The sequence below is a fragment of the Haemorhous mexicanus genome, chromosome 3 (genome assembly GCF_027477595.1).
Source record: "Haemorhous mexicanus isolate bHaeMex1 chromosome 3, bHaeMex1.pri, whole genome shotgun sequence".
Classification (NCBI taxonomy): Eukaryota; Metazoa; Chordata; class Aves; order Passeriformes; family Fringillidae; genus Haemorhous; species Haemorhous mexicanus.
In genome coordinates, this window is record NC_082343.1 from 1,257,955 (window position 1) to 1,278,599 (window position 20,645).

Below are 20,645 nucleotides of genomic sequence, written 5' to 3' on the forward strand. Positions count from 1 at the left end.
CTGCAGCCCCAGCTTTCCTTTACCTGCAATCCCAGCTTTCCTTTACCTGCAGCCCCAGCTTTCCTTCACCTGCAGCCCCAGCTTTCCTTTACCTGCAGCCCCAGCTTTCCTTTACCTGCAATCCCAGCTTTCCTTTACCTGCAGCCCCAGCTTTCCTTTACCTGCAGCCCCAGCTTCCCTTTACCTGCAATCCCAGCTTTCCTTCACCTGCAATCCCAGCTTTCCTTTACCTGCAATCCCAGCTTTCCTTTACCTGCAGCCCCAGCTTTCCTTTACCTGCAGCCCCAGCTTTCCTTTACCTGCAGCCCCAGCTTTCCTTTACCTGCAGCCCCAGCTTTCCTTCACCTGCAATCCCAGCTTTCCTTCACCTGCAGCCCCAGCTTTCCTTCACCTGCAGCCCCAGCTTTCCTTCACCTGCAATCCCAGCTTTCCTTTACCTGCAGCCCCAGCTTTCCTTTACCTGCAATCCCAGCTTTCCTTTTCCTGCAGCCCCAGCTTTCCCTTACCTGCAATCCCAGCTTTCCTTCACCTGCAGCCCCAGCTTTCCTTCACCTGCAGCCCCAGCTTTCCTTCACCTGCAGCCCCAGCTTTCCTTTACCTGCAATCCCAGCTTTCCTTCACCTGCAATCCCAGCTTCCCTTTACCTGCAATCCCAGCTTCCCTTTACCTGCAATCCCAGCTTCCCTTTACCTGCAATTCCAGTTTCCCTTTACCTGCAATCCCAGCTTTCCTTTACCTGCAATCCCAGCTTTCCTTCACCTGCAATCCCAGCTTTCCTTTACCTGCAGCCCCAGCTTTCCTTCACCTGCAATCCCAGCTTTCCTTTTCCTGCAATCCCAGCTTTCCTTTTCCTGCAATCCCAGCTTCCCTTTACCTGCAATCCCAGCTTCCCTTTACCTGCAATCCCAGCTTCCCTTTACCTGCAGCCCCAGCTTTCCTTTACCTGCAATCCCAGCTTTCCTTCACCTGGAACAGGAAGCAGAGCCTACGCTGCATCTGCTGGAAGCCAGCAGGTGCAGAATCCTCCTGCTGAAGCCCAGAACCTGCAGCAGGACACAAGCTAGAAGGTGCAAGGTGCCATTTCCTGCCCCAGCAGCAGCTGCAGGGCCTGACCTACCCTCTTGATGTACTGCACCACCTCCTGGATGTAGGAGCGGATCATCTCCGTCTTCTCCCTGGGGAAGCATTCCAGCATTAGTGGAGGCACAGGAGCCCAGCTGGGCAGAGCCCACCCCATGGCTTTCAGCTCCCTGCAGCTCTTGGTCTCACCAAGGCCACGCCTAAGGACCTGCCTGCTCAGCTCTCTGCACTCCCTGAACGTGTCCTTGTGCAGGCTGCCCTTGATGGCACCAAGGGCTCAGCGTTCCCCACAGCACCCCCTGCTCCTCCCCCAGGCTTTCCCAGCAGGATGCTGCCCTGTTTGCCAGGTGCTGCCACAGTGCCCAGCGTCCCTGGGAGCTGCAGAGCTGTGAGCAGAGGCACAGTGCCACGCTGTGGCAGAGCTGCAGCCTCTGCCAGGGCAGGCAGTGCTGCTGACACTGGCACCAAGCTCCCAGGGGAGCAGGGCAGGCACAGCCTGGCCCCCACAGAGCTGGGCTCAGGCAAACTGGGCTTTAAGGCACACTCAGAGAGTTATCTGGTAACCCTCAGCCAAAGGCTGAGCACAAGAGCCCCCAGAGGGGTAGATGCACACACAACAACAATCTGTGCCTGCTGCAGCTGATCTGTTCCAGGACAGCCACTCCAAATCCTGACTGCCTCAGGCAGGAGCAGTGCACTGCTCCTAAAGTCAGGAGGACTTAGGCAGGCCCTGGGTGGGTGTCGAAGCACAAAGGAAAACCAATTAAAACAGTGGATCTGTGTAATATCCCTTCCCAAACTTGTGCAAAAACTTTAGATGAGCAGCAGTGGAGCCAGAGTGACTCAAGGGATTCACCAGAAGATCTCACACCTCTCTGCCCTGCTCCAAAGTGAGGACAAGCTGTGTCACAGACAGGGGAAAGCTGGCTTTCAATAGGGCTCCCATCTCACCTCTCTCAAGGGCTCTGTGAAAAGCCTGACAGAGGAAAGCCCTTGGGAAAAATGAGAAAAAAAATGAAAGGGAAAGAGAAAAGAACTGCTACTTGTCTGTCCCCGAGCCTTTCTCACTAGTGCCCCATTTACCTCTCAGCAAATCATTTCCTCCTGCAATTGATTTTTACTGCTGCAGCATTTCCATAGTGGCCAGCTGCTTTTCTGGAATGAATTCCATGCCCTCTGAACAGCTCTATGTTAAGTATTTCTCCTCATTTTCATAATAAATTATTCTCATCTTTTTTTTAATAGGATGTTTATTGACATTGTTAACGTGCTGATTCTGAATCTACCTGAACCCCTCACTGTGTGTGTCTGTGATTTCCTTTCAGGGTTACCAAACACAGATTCTCTCTGAGAGGCTCCAGACCCTGTGTAAACCCTTCCACCTGCAGAAAACCAAACACAGGTGTGCCTTTCTTACATGGTAAAACTCAAACATTAGAGGCTTTCCTTTTTGGTTTTGCTCTGTTTGCTCCTCTTGTATTTTTAACTGCTCTAAAGTAAAGCCTGGTAAGGATAGCAGTGCAAGAGTAAAATGCTCCATTTTCTATTTGAGCTGCTTGCCAAGACAAAGGGAGGAGGAGGACAAACAAAGCTAGACCTGTGCCCTTGGGAGGAACTCTGGGCTGTCTGGGGGTGCATCAATGGAATTGGGGTGTCTGTGCCTGCCCAGGGACAGCACCCTCAGAGCTCAGCCCTGTGTCCCCCCAGGTGTCACTGTCACCAGTGGAGGGTCCCTGGCAGAGTCTGAGGGGAGCTCATGCCAAGAGCAGAGTGACCCCACAGTGGTGCTGCCCTTTCTCCTGGAGAGCAGCCTGAGTGGAGTGCAGAAGACCAGAGAAGCCTCAAGAGGAGCCAGGGCAGGATGAAGCCCCAGGCTGCAGGAGCAGGGGTGGAACAGGAGGCTGCTGGCACCCAGGGAACAGAGCCTGCAGGAGCAAACCCCTCCTTCCTCACAGCAGCACCTCTGCTGCTGGCCCTGCTCCTGCACAGGAGATTGCATCAGCCCCAGGAAATGAAATTATTATCAGGGAAAGGACTCTGGGGAGGGCTGACTGGAGGCTGCCTTGGGTTTAGGGTCGAGACCTTCCTTTGATTTACCAGCTGTGAGAAATCCTGTACAGTGATATAGATCTAGGCATGTACTTACTCTTCCATTTGATTTTTATCCTTGGACTTTGCTTCTGTGATCTTCTCCTGCCTCTTCTTGTCCATTTTTTTCTTCAGTTCTTTCTTTTCTCTAAAGCATAAAAAAATAAAGGGGAGTACAAAAAGTGTCCAGACAAATCCCACGAGGAGCAGCAATCCATGGTAAAGGGAACAGCACTTACTTTTCACAGGTTTCTTTCAGTTTCTTTAGCTGGTTGTTCTGACACTCCTCTGCTACATCTGTCAGCTTCTGAATTAGCTAGAAAAAAATCCCCAAAATAAAAATATATCTTTTCAGCTAAACATCACCGAGGCAGCTCAATTTCCTCAAAAGCCTGCAGCAGACAGGAAGGTGTTACACCATTCCCAGAGGAATCACCAGAGATCAAAAGCCAGCAAACATTATTAGCAGTGTAAACACATGATTAACTTGTGGAGTTCAGCCAGAATGGTGCATTCCCAACTCCCCCAGACACTGCTACTCCTCTGTGCATCGAGGTGACACACTTCCACAACATTAAATGTAAAACCAGAACATATTTCAGGTATTTTACCTTTCCTAGGAATGAAAATGCCTGTGAAAAAACACAAGGGGTCACAAATTGAATTCACACAATGCTAATTGCCAGCTGAATTCCCGTGTCACTGAACATCCAGGTTTTCTGGGAGGGCTGAAATGTTCCTCCTGTAAAGAGGATTATTACCAGGAATGCTTTGGACTTTGGGGTGGTCAGGGGGATGTTGAAAATCAGGCATGATGGGTATGAAAGCCAAGCACAGAGAAGCATAACCTACATTTTGGACACAGAAGGAAAAGTCTCTGAGTCACTGGTTTGAAATCTGCTGTTGGGGTGCCCAAAGCAGCAACAACAGGCACAGCTGTGCTGGGGCTGCTGACAGGAGGGGAGCTGAGGGCAGGGCTCCTGTGCCAGCCCAGGGAACAGGGAGTCAAGTGGGAATTGGGACCCTCTTGGTTTGATCTCCCTTCTAGGTTACTCTGATTCTGTAAAATCACCCTCCCAGGGTGATGAAGCAGGAGAGTGTAACAAGGCATAGCTGGTCTGATCCACCTTTCCATTCCTTAGATAAAAGCAGAAAGGTACCAACAATAGGCTCCCCTCTAAAAGAAAGCCATCAGAAAGAATCTCTCAGCTGAAAGGCAAGTTTGAATGGGAATATTAACTCCTGCCCAGCTCAGAGGGAAAGCTACCTGAAAGTTCTGTGCTAAAAAATGAATTTACTGTGCCCCCACCTAACAGGATAATGCCAGAAATGCACCTTGGCTTTGGGAAGTGCCATTTCCCATTCTGGAATGAGACCCAAGTCACCTCAGGAGAGAAGCCCAACCATGTGGGTCTAGAATGGTTCTTTTTTATAAAGAAGCAGCCACCAGCTGTCAGTGGGATGGGGACTGTCCCCCGGGGTGCAGGTCCCTGTGCCCACACCCCCACCCTGGAGCTGTGACTCACACAGGGGTGGGGACAAACATCCCAGCTCTGTGCAGAGAGCATGGATCAGTCTGTGCAGGGCTCTGACACACAAACCACTCCTCTCACCTGCTCTTTGTGGCTGCCAGGGCACAGGAGACAAATCAGACAAATCACTTCACCAACAGGAGGGAGGCAAAACATCAGGTAATAAAAAAACTGCAAGAGGGGGTTGTCTGGAGCTGAGAAACAGCTTGCACTCCCATATCACCCTTTAAAAATGTTCATTTCTGCCTAATATCCATGAGCATCAGCTTCCATCTGCCCAACTCCTCTCAGCTCAGAGGGCCTATGATCCTGCTGCAGCTGTCAGCCAAACTCCAGCTGGAAAAACAAAGCTGACTTGGACCAATGAATACAAAACACTTCACCATGTACAGAAGATGTCCTGCACCCTCAGAGTGTTCACCTGCCACAGGGACACTCTTTGACACATCTCAGATGTCCTGCACCCCTCAGTGCTCACCTGCCACAGGGACACTCTTTGGCACAACCCAGATGTCCTGCACCCTCAGAGTGCTCACCTGCCACAGGGACACTCTTTGGCACAGCCCAGATGTCCTGCACCCCTCAGTGTTCACCTGCCACAGGGACACTCTTTGGCACAGCCCAGATGTCCTGCACCCTCAGAGTGTTCACCTGCCACAGGGACACTCTTTGGCACAGCCCAGATGTCCTGCACCCCTCAGAGTGCTCACCTGCCACAGGGACACTCTTTGGCACATCTCAGATGTCCTGCACCCTCAGAGTGTTCACCTGCCACAGGAACACTCTTTGACACATCTCAGATGTCCTGCACCCCTCAGTGCTCACCTGCCACAGGAACACTCTTTGGCACAGCCCAGATGTCCTGCACCCCTCAGTGCTCACCTGCCACAGGGACACTCTTTGGCACATCTCAGATGTCCTGCACCCCTCAGTGCTCACCTGCCACAGGGACACTCTTTGGCCCAGCCCAGATGTCCTGCACCCCTCAGTGTTCACCTGCCACAGGGACACTCTTTGGCACAGCCCAGATGTCCTGCACCCCTCAGTGTTCACCTGCCACAGGGACACTCTTTGGCACAGCCCAGATGTCCTGCACCCCTCAGTGCTCACCTGCCACAGGAACACTCTTTGGCATAACCCAGATGTCCTGCACCCTCAGAGTGCTCACCTGCCACAGGGACACTCTTTGGCACAGCCCAGATGTCCTGCACCCCTCAGTGTTCACCTGCCACAGGAACACTCTTTGACACATCTCAGATGTCCTGCACCCCTCAGTGCTCACCTGCCACAGGGACACTCTTTGGCCCAGCCCAGATGTCCTGCACCCCTCAGTGTTCACCTGCCACAGGAACACTCTTTGGCACATCTCAGATGTCCTGCACCCCTCAGTGCTCACCTGCCACAGGGACACTCTTTGGCACAGCCCAGATGTCCTGCATTGCCTCAGAGTGTTCACCTGCCACAGGGACACTCTTTGGCACATCTCAGATGTCCTGCACCCTCAGAGTGCTCACCTGCCACAGGAACACTCTTTGGCCCAACCCAGATGTCCTGCACCCCTCAGTGCTCACCTGCCACAGGAACACTCTTTGGCACAACCCAGATGTCCTGCACCCCTCAGAGTGCTCACCTGCCACAGGAACACTCTTTGGCACAACCCTCTGTCCTGAGGAATGTTCAGATCTATTTTCACTTTATTTTCTGGCTAATCCTGCCTCCTGGTGCGTTGCAGGTTTGAAAAAGTGGCAGAACAAAACAGGAGCACCATCCAAAAGCTGCAGTAAAAGGAGTTATGTAACCAGAGGTAGCAACAATCCTGCTGCCTTTGTGCCTTCCACCCAAAGCCCTCCAAGCTGCTGGAAGTGACCAGGTGACACAAGAGTCCCTTGGAGCTGCAGCAGGACACAGGGAGTGGGGCTCTGGAAGGGACCCCAAGCAGGAGGAAGCCCCAGCTGATGAGGATTTGTCCTGGTGGCCCCGAGCCCAACACCACAAACCTACCAGCTTGATGTGCTCCCGTTTCTGGTACTTCTCACTGTAGTACTGCTCCTGCCTGAGGTTCAGCAGCTGCTGCTGCTGCTTCTCCTTCAGCTCCACCAGCTTCTGGCTCATCTCGGAGTCCAGGGCAGCCAGCTCCTGCTCGATGGTGGAGGAGCTGTGGTCGGGGCTGCTGGTCTCAGACCTGCAGGGACACAGCACAGCCCGAGGGTCACCAGCACCACACCCTGCCTGCACCTGGCTCCATCTGCCTGCTGAAGGCACATGTTTATAAGCAGCCTGTTAAAAAGTTCCTCAGCACCACACACAGGGCAAGAAGATGGGTGATTTCAGCCCTAGTAAGTTAAAAAGAAATGATTAATGATTTATTAATGGGATGGCTGCAGCTTTTAAAGCTCCTCTCACTGACCCACCAGGGTGGTGGCAACTACACACAGCACAGTGAGCTAGAAAGGCAACTGCCAAGACTTCCCATGGAACTTGTTTATCCCCTTCCAGACATAACCTGAACTTCAAAGCTGCAGAGCCTTCAGCAGAAGGGGGAATGCTGAGTATTTTGGAAACAAAGTCATCCCTGCACACACTCAGCAATGAATTGAAAAGCTGAATGTTACATCTGCATTTCCCAAATGCTTCACAAGGCAGGAACATCCTTTATTTGGTGTTTTCTCCCCCCTTCAGGAAATGCCATGCATAGCACACACAGCAAAGTGCTCCGTGGGCTGCTGCCTCCAGAAGGAAAGCTCACACCCCAGTGGGGAGCAAACCTCACACAGGCAGCTCTCAGGAGCAAGGGAAAAACACAATACCAAAGCTAAAAAGCAACACCCAGGAACAGTTTGGGTCTGGTTTACTCTTTCTTAAGACAGAAGGAAGGATAGATGTAACTGTGAAAGGAGCTGTGATGACACTAAAGTGCCTGAGAGAAAAATAAGCAGCAAATCCAGCATCACTCTCAGGCCAGCACTAAAGCAAAGCCAAGGAAAATACAGAAAAGAAATAAGATGATGCTGTGTCCCTGCTCTGCTGCTGTGTTTACTGCCATGCTCAGGTGCTAAATCAGTTGCCTGGGAAACGTCAGAACAGCACAGGAGATGGACAAAACAACAAAACCTTGAGCAGGGAGGGCTGACACGGGGAGAAAAATGAGTTTGCTCCTCAGAAGGCTCCAATGCAGAGAGCTGGCTCTGCCTCTCTTCTCTCTCCCAGGTTCAAGTGGGCAGCTGCTGTCACTCAGAGTTACCTCTCCTGAAGTAATGTGATCCTGCTCTCATCCCTCCGAGGACACCAGTGCCAAGGTAGCCTCCTTTTATTTCTTGTGTTTTGATTGTGTTGGAATATTCTGCTAAGAGGTTAAGTGGTGGCAGTGTGATGGGTGAGGGGAATTTAAACATTCCAGAGCCAGCAGACAGCATGAGTGGATATCACAGCCAGCACAGGATGCCATTACACAACAGGTATTTTAAAGCTGACATTTCTCCTGTGTTTCTGGGAAAAAGGAATCAGGCCTATTTCTAAACACTGGCTAAAATACTGGCTGTTTTTATGGGATGTGATCATTAAAGAAACTTCAGAGCAACACCAACACAGCCCTTGTGCATGTGCATAAATAAATATTTCAAACTTCCTGCAGACAAGGGCTTTGCTGAATCTTGGCTCAGTTTTAGACAAGGGCAGAAAGCAGAGACTGCTCCTGACAGAGACAGCACATTTTTATGGCCATCTGATACAGGGACTCCTGTGAAGCAGTGATTTATACTTTGCAGTTACAGGCAAATAGTGCCAGCAATAATTTAAAATTATTTAAAAATCCCCTTTCTCTTGTGCTCTGTTAGAAGTCTGCTGCTTGAGATAATATGTAGTTGCAAGCTTAAAAATCCCTGAAAACCTCTTTTAAAATGTAACCTCCAGACTTGTCTGTTTCTGCACATAAAACTGCCCATCTCTGACACCACTGAGGCAGCTCCACGTAGCAGACTGCAGGGTTTTGCTGCCTGACATCAGCAGTGGTTTGCAGTCACATCACAACACAGCAAAAAACCTCAAACCCTTTTTTGCTCAAAAACAAATGAGTCATTTTATTTATCCAGCTTGATTTTCTGCTTAAGTGTGAATAGGAGGAAAGGCAGAAACGTGCTGCTGTTTTGCCTGCCACTGTCTGTCACTCACTTTGGTGGTGGAAAACACTGCAGATAAAATATCCCTGGGCTTGCAGCTGACAGCCAGCCATTAAAGGGAGTTTGTTAAACTTGAGTACACAACCTGGAAGCCTCAGCTGGCAGCAGTGAAGGCCAGCAGAGCACAGATCTACTGTGAGTGTCGAGCTCTTATTAAGGGCAGTGACATTCTGTCATCAGGAAGGCAGAAATGAATAAGCTCCTGCCCAGGGACAAGTTATGGCCTGAGTCCCAGTCACTTCCATTTAGAGGTACTATCAACAAGGTTGGCAGCCAGAGCAGGCTTGCAGCTTTTTTCTCTGATCATCTCCTACCAAAAAGTAGTTTTTTTTAAAGTTCACTCATTATCATCATGTTTAAGAACTGCAGCTACATCAATATCATGTAAAAGTTAAGAGGACTTTAGTGCTTATCTGGTTACTTTTAAAAATAACTGATGTTAAGACAAAAAGGCTGCACCAATGGGAGAAATAAAAAGTTCATTTGCAAGAGCCTCTGACACTGACTGGCCCTGTGTGTGAACATGCTTTGCCAGGAGCTATCAATTGATCTTTATTAACACACAGCTCCTTACCATAAGAACAAGGCAAGCATTGTGGAAAGGCTACTAAGAATTCATTGCAGTTTTTTGCATTTAAATTGATAATAATAGTTAATAAATAAATCATATAAAAATTATATCAGGACAGGGAAAGAGAGAGGGTGGTGCAAGGCCTGGAAAGAGAAGGCACAAAAGGGGTGCTCCACTCCCAGGTGCTCCAGATCAGTCATGATTTAACAGCAGTCATGTGTTTACAATCTCCAGGTGCTTCTTTCCCCTAATCCTACACCTGGTGCCCTCTACTGTGGCCTGAGTTTTCCAAGGCTCTACCGTGGAGCCATGGCTCTCACCTCCCCATGAACCAGGCACCTGCTGCTTTGGATTTCTCCGTGCTCTGCCACCTCTGTATGATTTCACTACCATAAAAGAAGTAAAGGTGTGTGAGGAGAGGTCTCCAGCAGCCCAGTGCTGAGGAGGAGTGCTTCACCCACCTTTTCTTGCTGTCCCTCTTGGCAGTTTTCTCCAGCACTGCTCTGCGCCGCAGGTAGTCGTTCTGGATCTCGTTGTACTTGGCCGTGTGCTCCTTGATAAGGTCAGTGGTTTTCTTGTGGTGCCTCTTCACCAGGTCCTTCATCTCCTTGTAGTGCTTCTTCTGGAGCTTAACAAAGGACTTCTGCTGCTTTAGCTCCTCGATGGTCTGTGCTTCCACTTCTGCAGTGAGAATAACAAGAGGCACTTCAGCTGTGCAGCAGGGCAGGATTTCAGTCAGAGGAGCCTGGGATTGCCCCCAGCAGGAATGAACACACCCTGCTTGTTTACTGGGGTAAAGGAAAAATGGCACAACCTGAGTAGTTTTACCTGAAATGAGTTAGCTGGCTTGAAAGCACTGGGATAAAATGGTTCCTCTACTCTTCACTACACTCAGAACAAATTTAGCCCCTGCTCTCACAATAATGCTGCTCCTTTTTCTGGCTCAGATGGTAACCTGGTGGTCACAAAACTACAACAATTCCTAAAACATTCCCTGTTGGCACCCCATCTCATGAGATGTGCCCAAACACTGTTTACTCCAGCCCTGAGGAAAGCCACAGGGCATGTGCATTTTCTAGGAGTTACTGCAGTCCCACTCACTGAAGAAATGCCTAAGCCAGGTGCCTCTTTCACAAAAAAGCTGTTTTCCTTGGCAAGAAAGCTTGTCATTCTTGCAGAGTGACCTGTGGATTTATTACCTGTGAGGACACTCTGGATAAGATCTTCTGTCTTTGCAGGTGCTTTCACAGAACCTGGAGGTTAAAGAGGTAAATGTTTAATTCCAAGTCTTTTCAAACAACAGCCATGACTGTGCTGCTGGGCTGAGTGCTAGAACATGGCAGGTGACACAGGACACACCCTGACACGGGCAGGTTTTAATCACTGGAGGAAACACATCTTTTGAGCAGCAGAGGAGCAACATGAACACATCAACCCTCTGGCCCAGGACAGAAAGGTGACCTTCCAAAAACCCACCTGAGCTGTGCTGTGTTCCTGCTAAGGAGGATGAGCTCCCTGACACCACTCCCAGGAGTCACTGAGGGGCATTAGGCTGACAGTCCAACCACATGGCACAATGTGATCTTGCATAATTGCAGAATTCCTGCACACAGCAGGAATCCAGCTCCCTGGGAGTCAGGCAGACCCTGCCTGCAGAGACTGCAGCCAGAACACCCCATCCACTGTGCTTAACAAGCCTTTGCTACAGGAGATGAGTCAATACAAAGCACACAAGGGCCTCAGACTGGGTTTGTGTGTGGGATTAAGGTGTCACTACATGCAGGAAATAGGCAGAGTGCAAAAACAATTCCAAGAGATTCCTGCGCTTGCAGCAACAACAAAAAAACCCCAGCACATTTTCTTGCTTGTAAAGAATTTCAGTTTCACCACCAATGCAACTGTTAAGTAGGAGATATTTGTATATTTGAAGCAGAGAAAAGTGGTGGGAAAGTTTCTACCTATTTTAGACAAACAAAATGAACACCACAACTTCCCACCTTTGTTCTTTAGACACAAAGCACTTGAAAAATTATTATCCAGACTGATTTAGCAAAGATGGGGCTTTTTTTTTTCCCTTTTCCTTTGTTTTGGTGTTTGTTATTTTTTACCTGGTGCTGGCTGGCTGTGCACAACCTGAGTAGCTGGCTTTGGTGTGAGGGAGGCAGTGAAAGTGACCCCATTTTCTGCTGGTGTTGGCCTGGGCTCATTGTTGGCTTCAGACGGTGCATCCCCGTGGTCAATCTGAAACACATCATAATTCACATCATTCTTCCCAACACACACACTTCCTTTACTTGCAGGTCCAGTTTAGCATGGTTTTTAAATGCAAAATTCTGCAAATGTTGTACCTAAAAATCATTCTAAAACAAATCAATGCAAGAAGACATCCTTAAGAGCTGTGCTAACCCAGGTGGCTCCTTTGTGCAGGGTGAATTTCAAGAAGAAATGGAGCATGCATTATTCTGAAAAAGTATTTTAAGCAGATATAACTCATCAGGGACATTTTTTAGTGCAACATACATTAGCTGCACCAGGTGTGAAGGCTGTAGTGCAGTGGAGAGCCATAAAACCTTTCAGAAATAACGTAGGTGCTGCCAGGAGAATGCTCCTCAAATCCCTGCTGTGAGCAAAATGTGTACACAAGATTACTTCTCAATTTCATAGACACACCCAGCACTGCCATTCCTCACCCTTCTCAGGAGCAGGACATCCTTCTGACTCCCAGGCCCTGACATTCCTGTAGCTACACTCCAAGGTAAGCTGTAACAGTACCTCCATTCTGCTGCACGAGCACCTCTGTGGGATCCAGACACTGAAGCATTTCCCACTGTCTTTTCCTTCTCTGCAGCCTCCTGAAGGCTCAGCTGGCACTGCACTACACCCTGAACAGTGAAACTGTCCCTGTGACCATCAGGATTTAAGCAGGCACCCAGCACTCAGCAAGGTCACTCAAAGCCATTTGTATTTTGAAATGTTTCCTCCTCCTGCTGTCCCTGCCAGGGCTGGTTGCCATGGTGTCTCAGGGAAGTTTGGGATTTGTTCCTCCAGCTGCTTCCATCTCCCCCTCTGAAGGTAATCACATTACACAGGGAGGCAGGACACCACAGCTGGTTTTGTATTTTTGCCCCAGCCAGACCATCAGCCTGTGCTGCACCAACAGAGGCAGAATGGATTCTGATCCCAGGGGTTGGTGCTGCTGCTGGCCTCCTTCAGCCTGGCCCTGACACCACACTGTGCATTGCACAATTCCTGTCTCACCAGCCTATTCCTACCAGAATGACAGGAGAGATCCTGTAGGCAGAAGCACGATGCAAGTGAAAAGCAGTGCCAACAACTTCATTTACACCAAGCAGGAAAACAGAAAAACCTCACTGAACCAACATGTCTAACAGAGGAACAGCGTGACAGGCAAAAGCTGTAGCTGTGATAAACACACCCAGATGTGGTTATCCTCACAGCTCTCCTCAGGCTGCAGTTCATTGGTTTAATAAAAACAATGTTTGCTACACAGATCATCAGCATTTCATTCATCATCAACAATTTGGGTCAGAATCCCTGACTCCTGGCAGCTCTGTGCCCCACTGCATGGGAAGTGGTATTGCCTTCTTCTGGGACCTGGTTTGATGTGCTGTGAAATGCTGCACCACACCTTGGTGAGGAACTATTAATATAACCTGTCACTGTGGGACACAAAACATCTGTTTGCAGAAACTGCAGCAGAAATGTGAGGCAGGATCACAAAGTGAATAGGGAAATCATTTTCACTACATCAAGCAATCTAATCTCATTTAAAAGCACTTTCTCTTCCCATCATTCACCACACTATGCTAAAAGAATGCTAAAATAAACATGATTTTTCCTTTAAAAAAAGGGTTTTTCCTTTTAGGCTGTTTTAAAAACATGATGTAACCCAGCCTTCTAATCTACAGTTTTAATATTCACATAAAGTGGTTTCTATTTCACACTGCCATGCCTATTGCAAGACAGTGCATTTACTAAGCAGAGAGATCCATACCACAGAGGACTCTATCTGGTCTACTTTGATTTCTGCAGAGAAAAGGAGCTGCAGCAGGCTGGGATCAGCTCTTACCAAGGAATTCTCTGGGAATTCCTTTGGATTGCTCCTCCTGTCTGTAAAGGACACCTGGCAGGGGAAGAGAGGGCAGCCTTCCCTACCTGTAGGCTCTGAGATTTACAATGAGATCATTGAAAGGTGCAAATCTCCCACTGCTGGCATTCCTTTCCCCAACACCAGCTCTTCTCAGGCCAGGCTGGAAGGCAAGAGCTGGCCAAGAAAAGTAAAGGTAGGAACTGCTGTCATATTCCCAGTGGGAACTTGGTAAATAAATCCAGAGGAGAGAACCTCAGTCAGTTCTTCAGCAATCTTTGCTTATGAGATTGCAGTGCCCAATAACAGACAAGGTTGTGTGAAGCCTGAAGAAAAGCTGATTTCTTGGTTTAAACCATTCACTGCTGGGTAGCTCAGTTCACTGCTGGTCTGTGGGGAGCCTGTGGAACTCCCTACAGAGGTTCTGTTGAAACTTCTACAGCAAAGAGAGCAAAGCAAAAACCTCTGAGTTTTCCTCTGACAGCTGCCAGGATCAGAAATGTCTGTGAGGGGAAGGAAAGAGGAGTGGGAGCAGAGTCTGTGCTGGGAGCCAGCTCAGCTTTGCACACCATCAGTTAGAGTGGGTGAGCCTGACCCTGGCCTTTGGGAATGGCAAACACACTTGGGTTTGTTCAGCTGTGCCAGTCAATGTGCCTGCAATCATGAATCACTGGGATTGCTGTGGGCCAGTAACAGTGAAGAAAACAGAGTGACAGATGAGGAAAATGTTATCATCACAAAGCATGGCCAGGGAATTCAAGATTTCCAGACCAAAATACCTTACCCAAAAAGTGCCTTTAAAGCAGAAGGTAACTGTGGTGAACTCAGTGACACTTCAGTGGCAGTTCTGTCCCTGTCCCCTGGTGCTGCAGATAACTCAGCCATTACACATTTATAGCAAACAGAGTTTTCTTTTACAAAGTATTTCTGTGCTTCTCCAAAACAGCCTCCTTTATCCTGGGAGCTTCCAAGCTCCTTGACAGTCATCCCTCCTCCCACTTGCTGCAGAAGATACTCTGTGACAAGAATTTTTCTAACTAACAAACAAGCCTGTATATACCAGGAAAACCTGTAGTTTTTCAAAAGTAAAAATGACCTCTAAGGTATTTAAAGGATTCTGTTAAAAAAAGGCTTTGCTATTAATACAGAATCTCATGTGTGGTGTGTCCTAGATAAATGTCTAAGATACTACTGAGCATTTCAGTGTCCTCATTCAGCAGAGCTTGTGACACTGCACCCAGAGTGAAGTGCTGGCTACTGAACTGGAATGACTTTCACTCATCTGGTCTGCTTTGGGGATGTATTCTTGGCTACAAAATCTAGTTCAGCAAGGCTTTGCACAGCTGAGACTTGCAGGAGGCAGACACCAGAGCAGAGGGCAGCTCAGGATTGAAAAGCATTCCTCTCTCTTAGCTGGAGACTGCTGAGAGCCTTCTGACCACTGGGTGTGCACAACACCTGGCACAACAGTGACAGACAGAGCTGATGCTCCCAAACACTGCTGGAAGCCCCAGTGCCAGTGTCTGGAGCAGGATGTCTGACCATGCAGAGCCATCAGGAACCAGAACAACATCTGTGCTCTGGGGTGCACAACACCTTCAGTTACACAGAAACTCACCTCAGTCTGCAGGTAACCACACTTAGCCAAAACTGGGGCTCCCACAGCCTTCAGCTGAGCCCTGTTTATTTACTGCCTGTCAGAGGTCTCCTCCCTCTTCATTTCTAACATCCTTGAAGGGCTGAACTCCCCACTTCAATTATTGTAGGATTACCCTGTGTCTCTTCAGGACATGCTTGCCCACAGAGGATCTATAGAGACATCATAATCTGAGATAGACAAATGTTTCTCAGCAGAATGACCTCTCCAGAGACAGTCTGGAATTCTCTGCAATTTGTAATGTTTTCAGGAAAAACTCCTGACACAGAGCTGTCATTTTCCAGCAGCACACTGGGAAACAGCAGGCATTGTCTCACAAAGGTTTCAGCTGCTCCAGAGCAAAGCTGCAGAGCACACAACAACACAGCTCTGCCTGTCCCAGCTCAGGGCAGTGAGCTGCTGTGCACACCACACTGCTCTGAGTGACAGCACAGTCCCAGTGCCACGCTGCTGTGTGGGGTGGCTGTGGCCCAGCCCTGCCCAGGATGACATGTACAGGTGTTCTGGAATCAGGGATTTTCAGGGTTTGCCTTCCCAAGCAAAGCAGGTGCTTTTAAATACCACAGCACGATCTCCAGGGACTCAGAAACCTCCCTTACCTCTTTCTTGACCTCCTCCTCATCTTCCAGAGTCAGTGCAGCCAGCTGCTTAGCTCTCTGCTCCATCAGGTTCACATATCTGATTGGGTTGGATAAGGCCTCAATCACATCTAGGAACAAGGCAAACACTTCAGTTTCAGAGCCTGGAGTTATGGCTCTGGCACTCAGGGTTTGGGGGAAAGGCAGAACAGTGTTTTGCCCTGGAGATGCTCTTTCACTGCTGGGTGTTTAAACCCAGCCCTGTTCAGAGCCAGTGCCAAAGCCCAGTTCTCTCCCTGGAGCATGGCACTCTGCCCAGGGAACAATTTCACCCTCCTGTGAAATGCAAAGTTTCACTTGTGTTCCACTGGCAAGTGCCTGGCCTCTCTCCTCCTTTGGTGGCTGCTGAAAATCAGAGCTGGCCCTAGCCCCAAGGCTGCTGTAAATCAGCCCATCTCCTGGGAGTGAGGAGACACCCTGCTGCACACCTCTGCTCGCAGGACTGTCATCCCAGCCTGGCAAGCCCTCCCAGGCCCTGCACTTTGTGTTTCAATTGACCCCTCTGCTCCCCAGCTGGAGAACTCCCTGCAGGACACAGAGCTACCTGCATAAGTGTCAGGGACGTAGTCCTTGACCTCGATGTACACAAAGAGAGCTGGCAGGGTCAGGGGCTGGTTCCTCTCGTTCCTCAAGCAGATGTAGTGATAGCCTGCAAAGTAAGGAACAACCAGTTCACAGCATAAACCCTTCCACAGGCACTCCCAATGCATCTCTGCTCTATTGGCCATTTAGTGTGGGGCCAGCTGAGCAGGCAGCTCCAGGGACTCCTGGGAGGGGAAGGTTTACCTGAGGCTTTCAGGGATAACTGTGCAGACTGCTGCAAAGGCACGTGGCACTGCAGCTCAAAATTCTATTTTCTGTTTATTCTTACATATGTGCTAAAAACGATCATTTATTTAAATTTTTCATGCATTCTGGTTTAGTACCCATGTCTGGATTTTTTTTAGTTTAGTACATCTTATTTGATTTTCAAAAGTGACCCTGGTAGTACTCAGCCACCTGAACAGCCAAAGTGAACTGAGATGTAACAGCCCATGCACACACAGCATCTAATTTAAAAACCATACCCTGATGGCCACAGGGTGTGTTTGTGGGTATAAATCCTGCTGTGTGACCATCCTCAGGAATACATCTGTACAAAGAGGAATTCCAGGCTGTTTTGAAAGCTGGCAGCCCAGCCTCAGACTGATCACCTTGTGGCACTGAGGGCTGTGTCCACCTTGGGAGCCAGCCCTGTGAGAGGTGCCAGGACCCAAGGCAGGAGCAGGATGCATTTACCTGGGGGAATCCTCCCCTGGCTGATGTAAGCCACTCTCTCTCCAAGCAAAGGCTAAATCCTTGCTTTGGGAATAGTGACAAGTCTGTGCATTCATGTGACAGCAGGATACAACTTTCAGCAGCAACTCAGAAGACAGAAATGAAATACTACAAAGGCTTCTCAGTTCTCTCAACCTCCTCCAAGTTTCCAGCAGGGACACAAACTGAGCCCAGCAGGCTGTAAACTGGGGATTGCTGGAGCCACAAGCACAGAGAATGGGCCTGGGGGGAACAGCTCTGCTAAGATTTCACTTGCCAGAAGAGGGAACTCCTTCCCATCCCCCTTCTCCTCCCCAGTCACCCACCTACCTTCCTCTGGCACTCAGCAGCTCCTCCAGGAGACAGCTCCAGCAGAAAATGCAGCTGGCATAAAAAGGTGTCTGCTGGACTGACAAACTAAGTTTGCTCATGACAAAGGTGTGGAGATTATTCCTCAGGACTAATTTGGCCAGCTGTCAGATGTGGGGACGAGTGAGTTTTGTGCTGGACAAGGCACAGGGCAGACACAGCTACTCTTCCTTTTGCAGGGAGTAAAGCTGGGAGCACGCTCATGGCCCATATGCTTGCCCTAATTCAGCCTCCTCCCCTGGCTGGAAAATCTGGCACTGAATGTGAGCACTTCCCTTGCTCAAACTGCCAGGGTCACTGCATCCTTCTGAAACAGGATCTCTAACAAGTCTCTGGCCTGGAGAATGTGGCCAGAGCTGTCCCACAAGGTAATTTTCATTGAAGTGGCCACTGATTGTAGTAGAAATAATGTGATTTAGAAGAGGCCAATATTGATCTTTTTCTTTTCATTTTCAGCAATGAGGATGAAAGTAATTTTGGACTGATTTAAAGGTATTGCAGAGATATAACAGCTGGCATACAGGTCAGTCTTTCATGTGTGCAGAAATTACAGAGAGGAGCAGGGTTTCCTTTCATTCCCAGCCACATCCCATTCTCACAAAGATGACACCAAAATTGGCTCCTGCTGCTCTCTTTCCTCCTAGAAGTGTGCACTTGCACTTTTTAGCACAAACCTGTGAGCATGACATGGGTGTACTGGAGAGAAGGAAGTGCCAACTATGCCTCCAGTGCTTTAATTCCACTGCTTTTCCTGCATGGTCCAAAATTACCATTTCTGCTGAAATATGGCATTGTTGTTTTTCAAGTCCTCCTTTGCCATGAGCTGCTGAGTGGTGCTGATGTGGAGCAGCTGAGATTCTGCCTGGCTGGCTCTTTTCAGCACACAGTGTCTGTCTGGATGGGGAAAAGCTTTTACCTGGTCGGATTGCTGAGACTGGCAGGATCCTATGGCCAATGAATTTCCCTCCTTCTTCATACACTGCCAGCCTTAAACAGGCCAGGGAAGGCAAAACCACCTGCAAGGCAATATTACTGCATTGGTAACTTCCACCTCTGAATGATGCAGCTCCTTCCACAGGCTGCACAGAACACATGCTAAAATTTATCTGGTCATGGGAAGGAGAAAGCAAACAAAAAGAAAGCAAAGAAAAAAGCTTCTCTGATTTATTTTCAACTTCTAAAAATAGTAGTCTCTGAGCACAGGGGCAGTCAGGCACGATTCTGAACTAAATACAGAAATGAAGTACACTAATTAGGAGTTCATTACAGAAGAAAAATGCTGGTGATGTTTCCAAACTTAAGCTCTGGCAGGCTGCCAAAGGAAAGCCATTCAGAAGGCCAGATGATTCAGGGAAAAGAGCACTGCTTTAAGTACCAAGTGTCTAAACACCCTTGTGAGCCACACTTGTGGGAGAAATCCAAGAGAAAGTGTTTTACAGGCACCTGGGCTGGGGATGTGCTAACCAAGGTGCTCAGTGAGCAAAACCCAGAGGTTCTGCTCAAATACTGCAGGCATATTGCAAAGGGCAATAAACATCCCCATGGCATGGTGAGCCTTGTGAGCCACACTTGTGAGAGAAATCCAAGAGAAAGTGTTTTACAGGCACCTGGGCTGGGGATGTGCTAACCAAGGTGCTCAGTGAGCAAAACCCAGAGGCTCTGCTCAAACACTGCAGGCATATTGCAAAGGGCAATAAAACATCCCCATGGCATGGTGAGCCTTGTGAGCCACTCTTGTGAGAGAAATCCAAAGAGAAAGTGTTTTACAGGCACCTGGGCTGGGGATGTGCTAACCAAGGTGCTCAGTGAGCAAAACCCAGAGGTTCTGCTCAAACACTGCAGGCATATTGCAAAGGGCAATAAACATGCCCATGGCATGGTGAGCCTTGTGAGCCACACTTGTGGGAGAAATCCAAGAGAAAGTGTTTTACAGGCACCTGGGCTGGGGATGTGCTAACCAAGGTGCTCAGTGAGCAAAACCCAGAGGTTCTGCTCAAACACTGCAGGCATATTGCAAAGGGCAATAAACATCCCCATGGCATGGTGAGCCTTGAGAGCCACTCTTGTGAGAGAAATCCAAAGAGAAAGTGTTTTACAGGCACCTGGGCTGGGGATGTGCTAACCAAGGTGCTCAGTGAGAAAAACCCAGAGGTTCTGCTCAAACACTGCAGGCATATTGCAAAGGGCAATAAACATGCCCATGGCACGGTGCCCAGTGCCTTCTGCACCTCAGGAGTTTGGAGAATTGAGTCTGAGCAGCACTCAGACTCAACTCTCAGCAATTCCCAGCTGCATGAGCAGCTCAGCAGCTGAAGTCCCATCTCAGGTGGGTGGGATTTGGGTTCATCACCCAGGCAGTGAGTTCCCAGCCCAATGCAGCAGGGCCAGCTCAGCCAGGCAGGCCATGGGGCTGCACTGCCATTGTCCTGCTGCCCCAGGCTCCCAGGAGGGCTGCTCAGCCAGGGCACACTGCCAGGCACTGAGCTGCTGCTGGGATCTGTGCCTGCTGCCCTCCAGCTGTGCCCCCCAAAGCACCAAGGGCACTCCAGACTCACTCCTGGCAGCAGCAGCTGCCACACCTGGAGCAGCCAGAGCTCAGCAGGAGCTGCTGAACTGTGAAATCACTACTCAGAACCTTTTTCCTGCTTTCTAACAAGTGCAAAGTTTCAGTAAGCCATGGAAAGGCCCCACTGGACAGGGATAAAAAACCCCACAATTCCTTTTTGGGAAGCAAGGGTTACACCAACCTTCTTGAACACTATGGCTTCCTCCTCCCAGACTGGATTCACTGCGTTGCCTTGGGAGGTCTTGGTCTTCAGAGCTTTCCTCCTGGTATCCACAGGCAGGCCAAACATGTCCACCTCCACATAGGTACCGACTTTTTTATCAGAAAGGAACTGACCTGAAATGATCTAAAGCCAAAGAAGCTTTGTCAGAGAAGCCTGTGCTGGATGAGGAAAGGAGTGGCTGTATAGCTCTCATTAATGATCACTAGTGGGCAGCACTAAGCCCACAATAAACAGAAAAAACCCCAATATTTAACTGCAGAGACAGAAAAACAGCTTGTGGGGCCTGGTTTCCTGTGACCCTGTGCTCCTGAATTCCCCTGTGAGCAATAATGTGGTTGAGAC

General features: G+C 49.2%; 1 protein-coding gene across 3 annotated transcripts in view; it reads right to left on the bottom strand.

Annotated features, from left to right (window-relative positions):
• The window catches only part of PLCB1 (phospholipase C beta 1), a 345,096-nt gene that overhangs the window by 64,018 nt on the left and 260,433 nt on the right, over positions 1 to 20,645 (bottom strand). For all 3 annotated transcript variants that reach the window (XM_059840472.1, XM_059840473.1, XM_059840474.1), the window contains exons 20-30: positions 20,262 to 20,426; positions 18,431 to 18,530; positions 16,394 to 16,498; positions 15,811 to 15,920; positions 11,555 to 11,687; positions 10,646 to 10,699; positions 9,908 to 10,127; positions 6,702 to 6,882; positions 3,408 to 3,484; positions 3,227 to 3,316; positions 1,118 to 1,175 (exon numbers count right to left, since the gene is read on the bottom strand). In XM_059840472.1, coding sequence (XP_059696455.1) covers positions 1,118 to 1,175; positions 3,227 to 3,316; positions 3,408 to 3,484; positions 6,702 to 6,882; positions 9,908 to 10,127; positions 10,646 to 10,699; positions 11,555 to 11,687; positions 15,811 to 15,920; positions 16,394 to 16,498; positions 18,431 to 18,530; positions 20,262 to 20,426 — 1,293 coding nt within the window. The remainder of the gene's footprint in view (positions 1 to 1,117; positions 1,176 to 3,226; positions 3,317 to 3,407; positions 3,485 to 6,701; positions 6,883 to 9,907; positions 10,128 to 10,645; positions 10,700 to 11,554; positions 11,688 to 15,810; positions 15,921 to 16,393; positions 16,499 to 18,430; positions 18,531 to 20,261; positions 20,427 to 20,645) is intronic.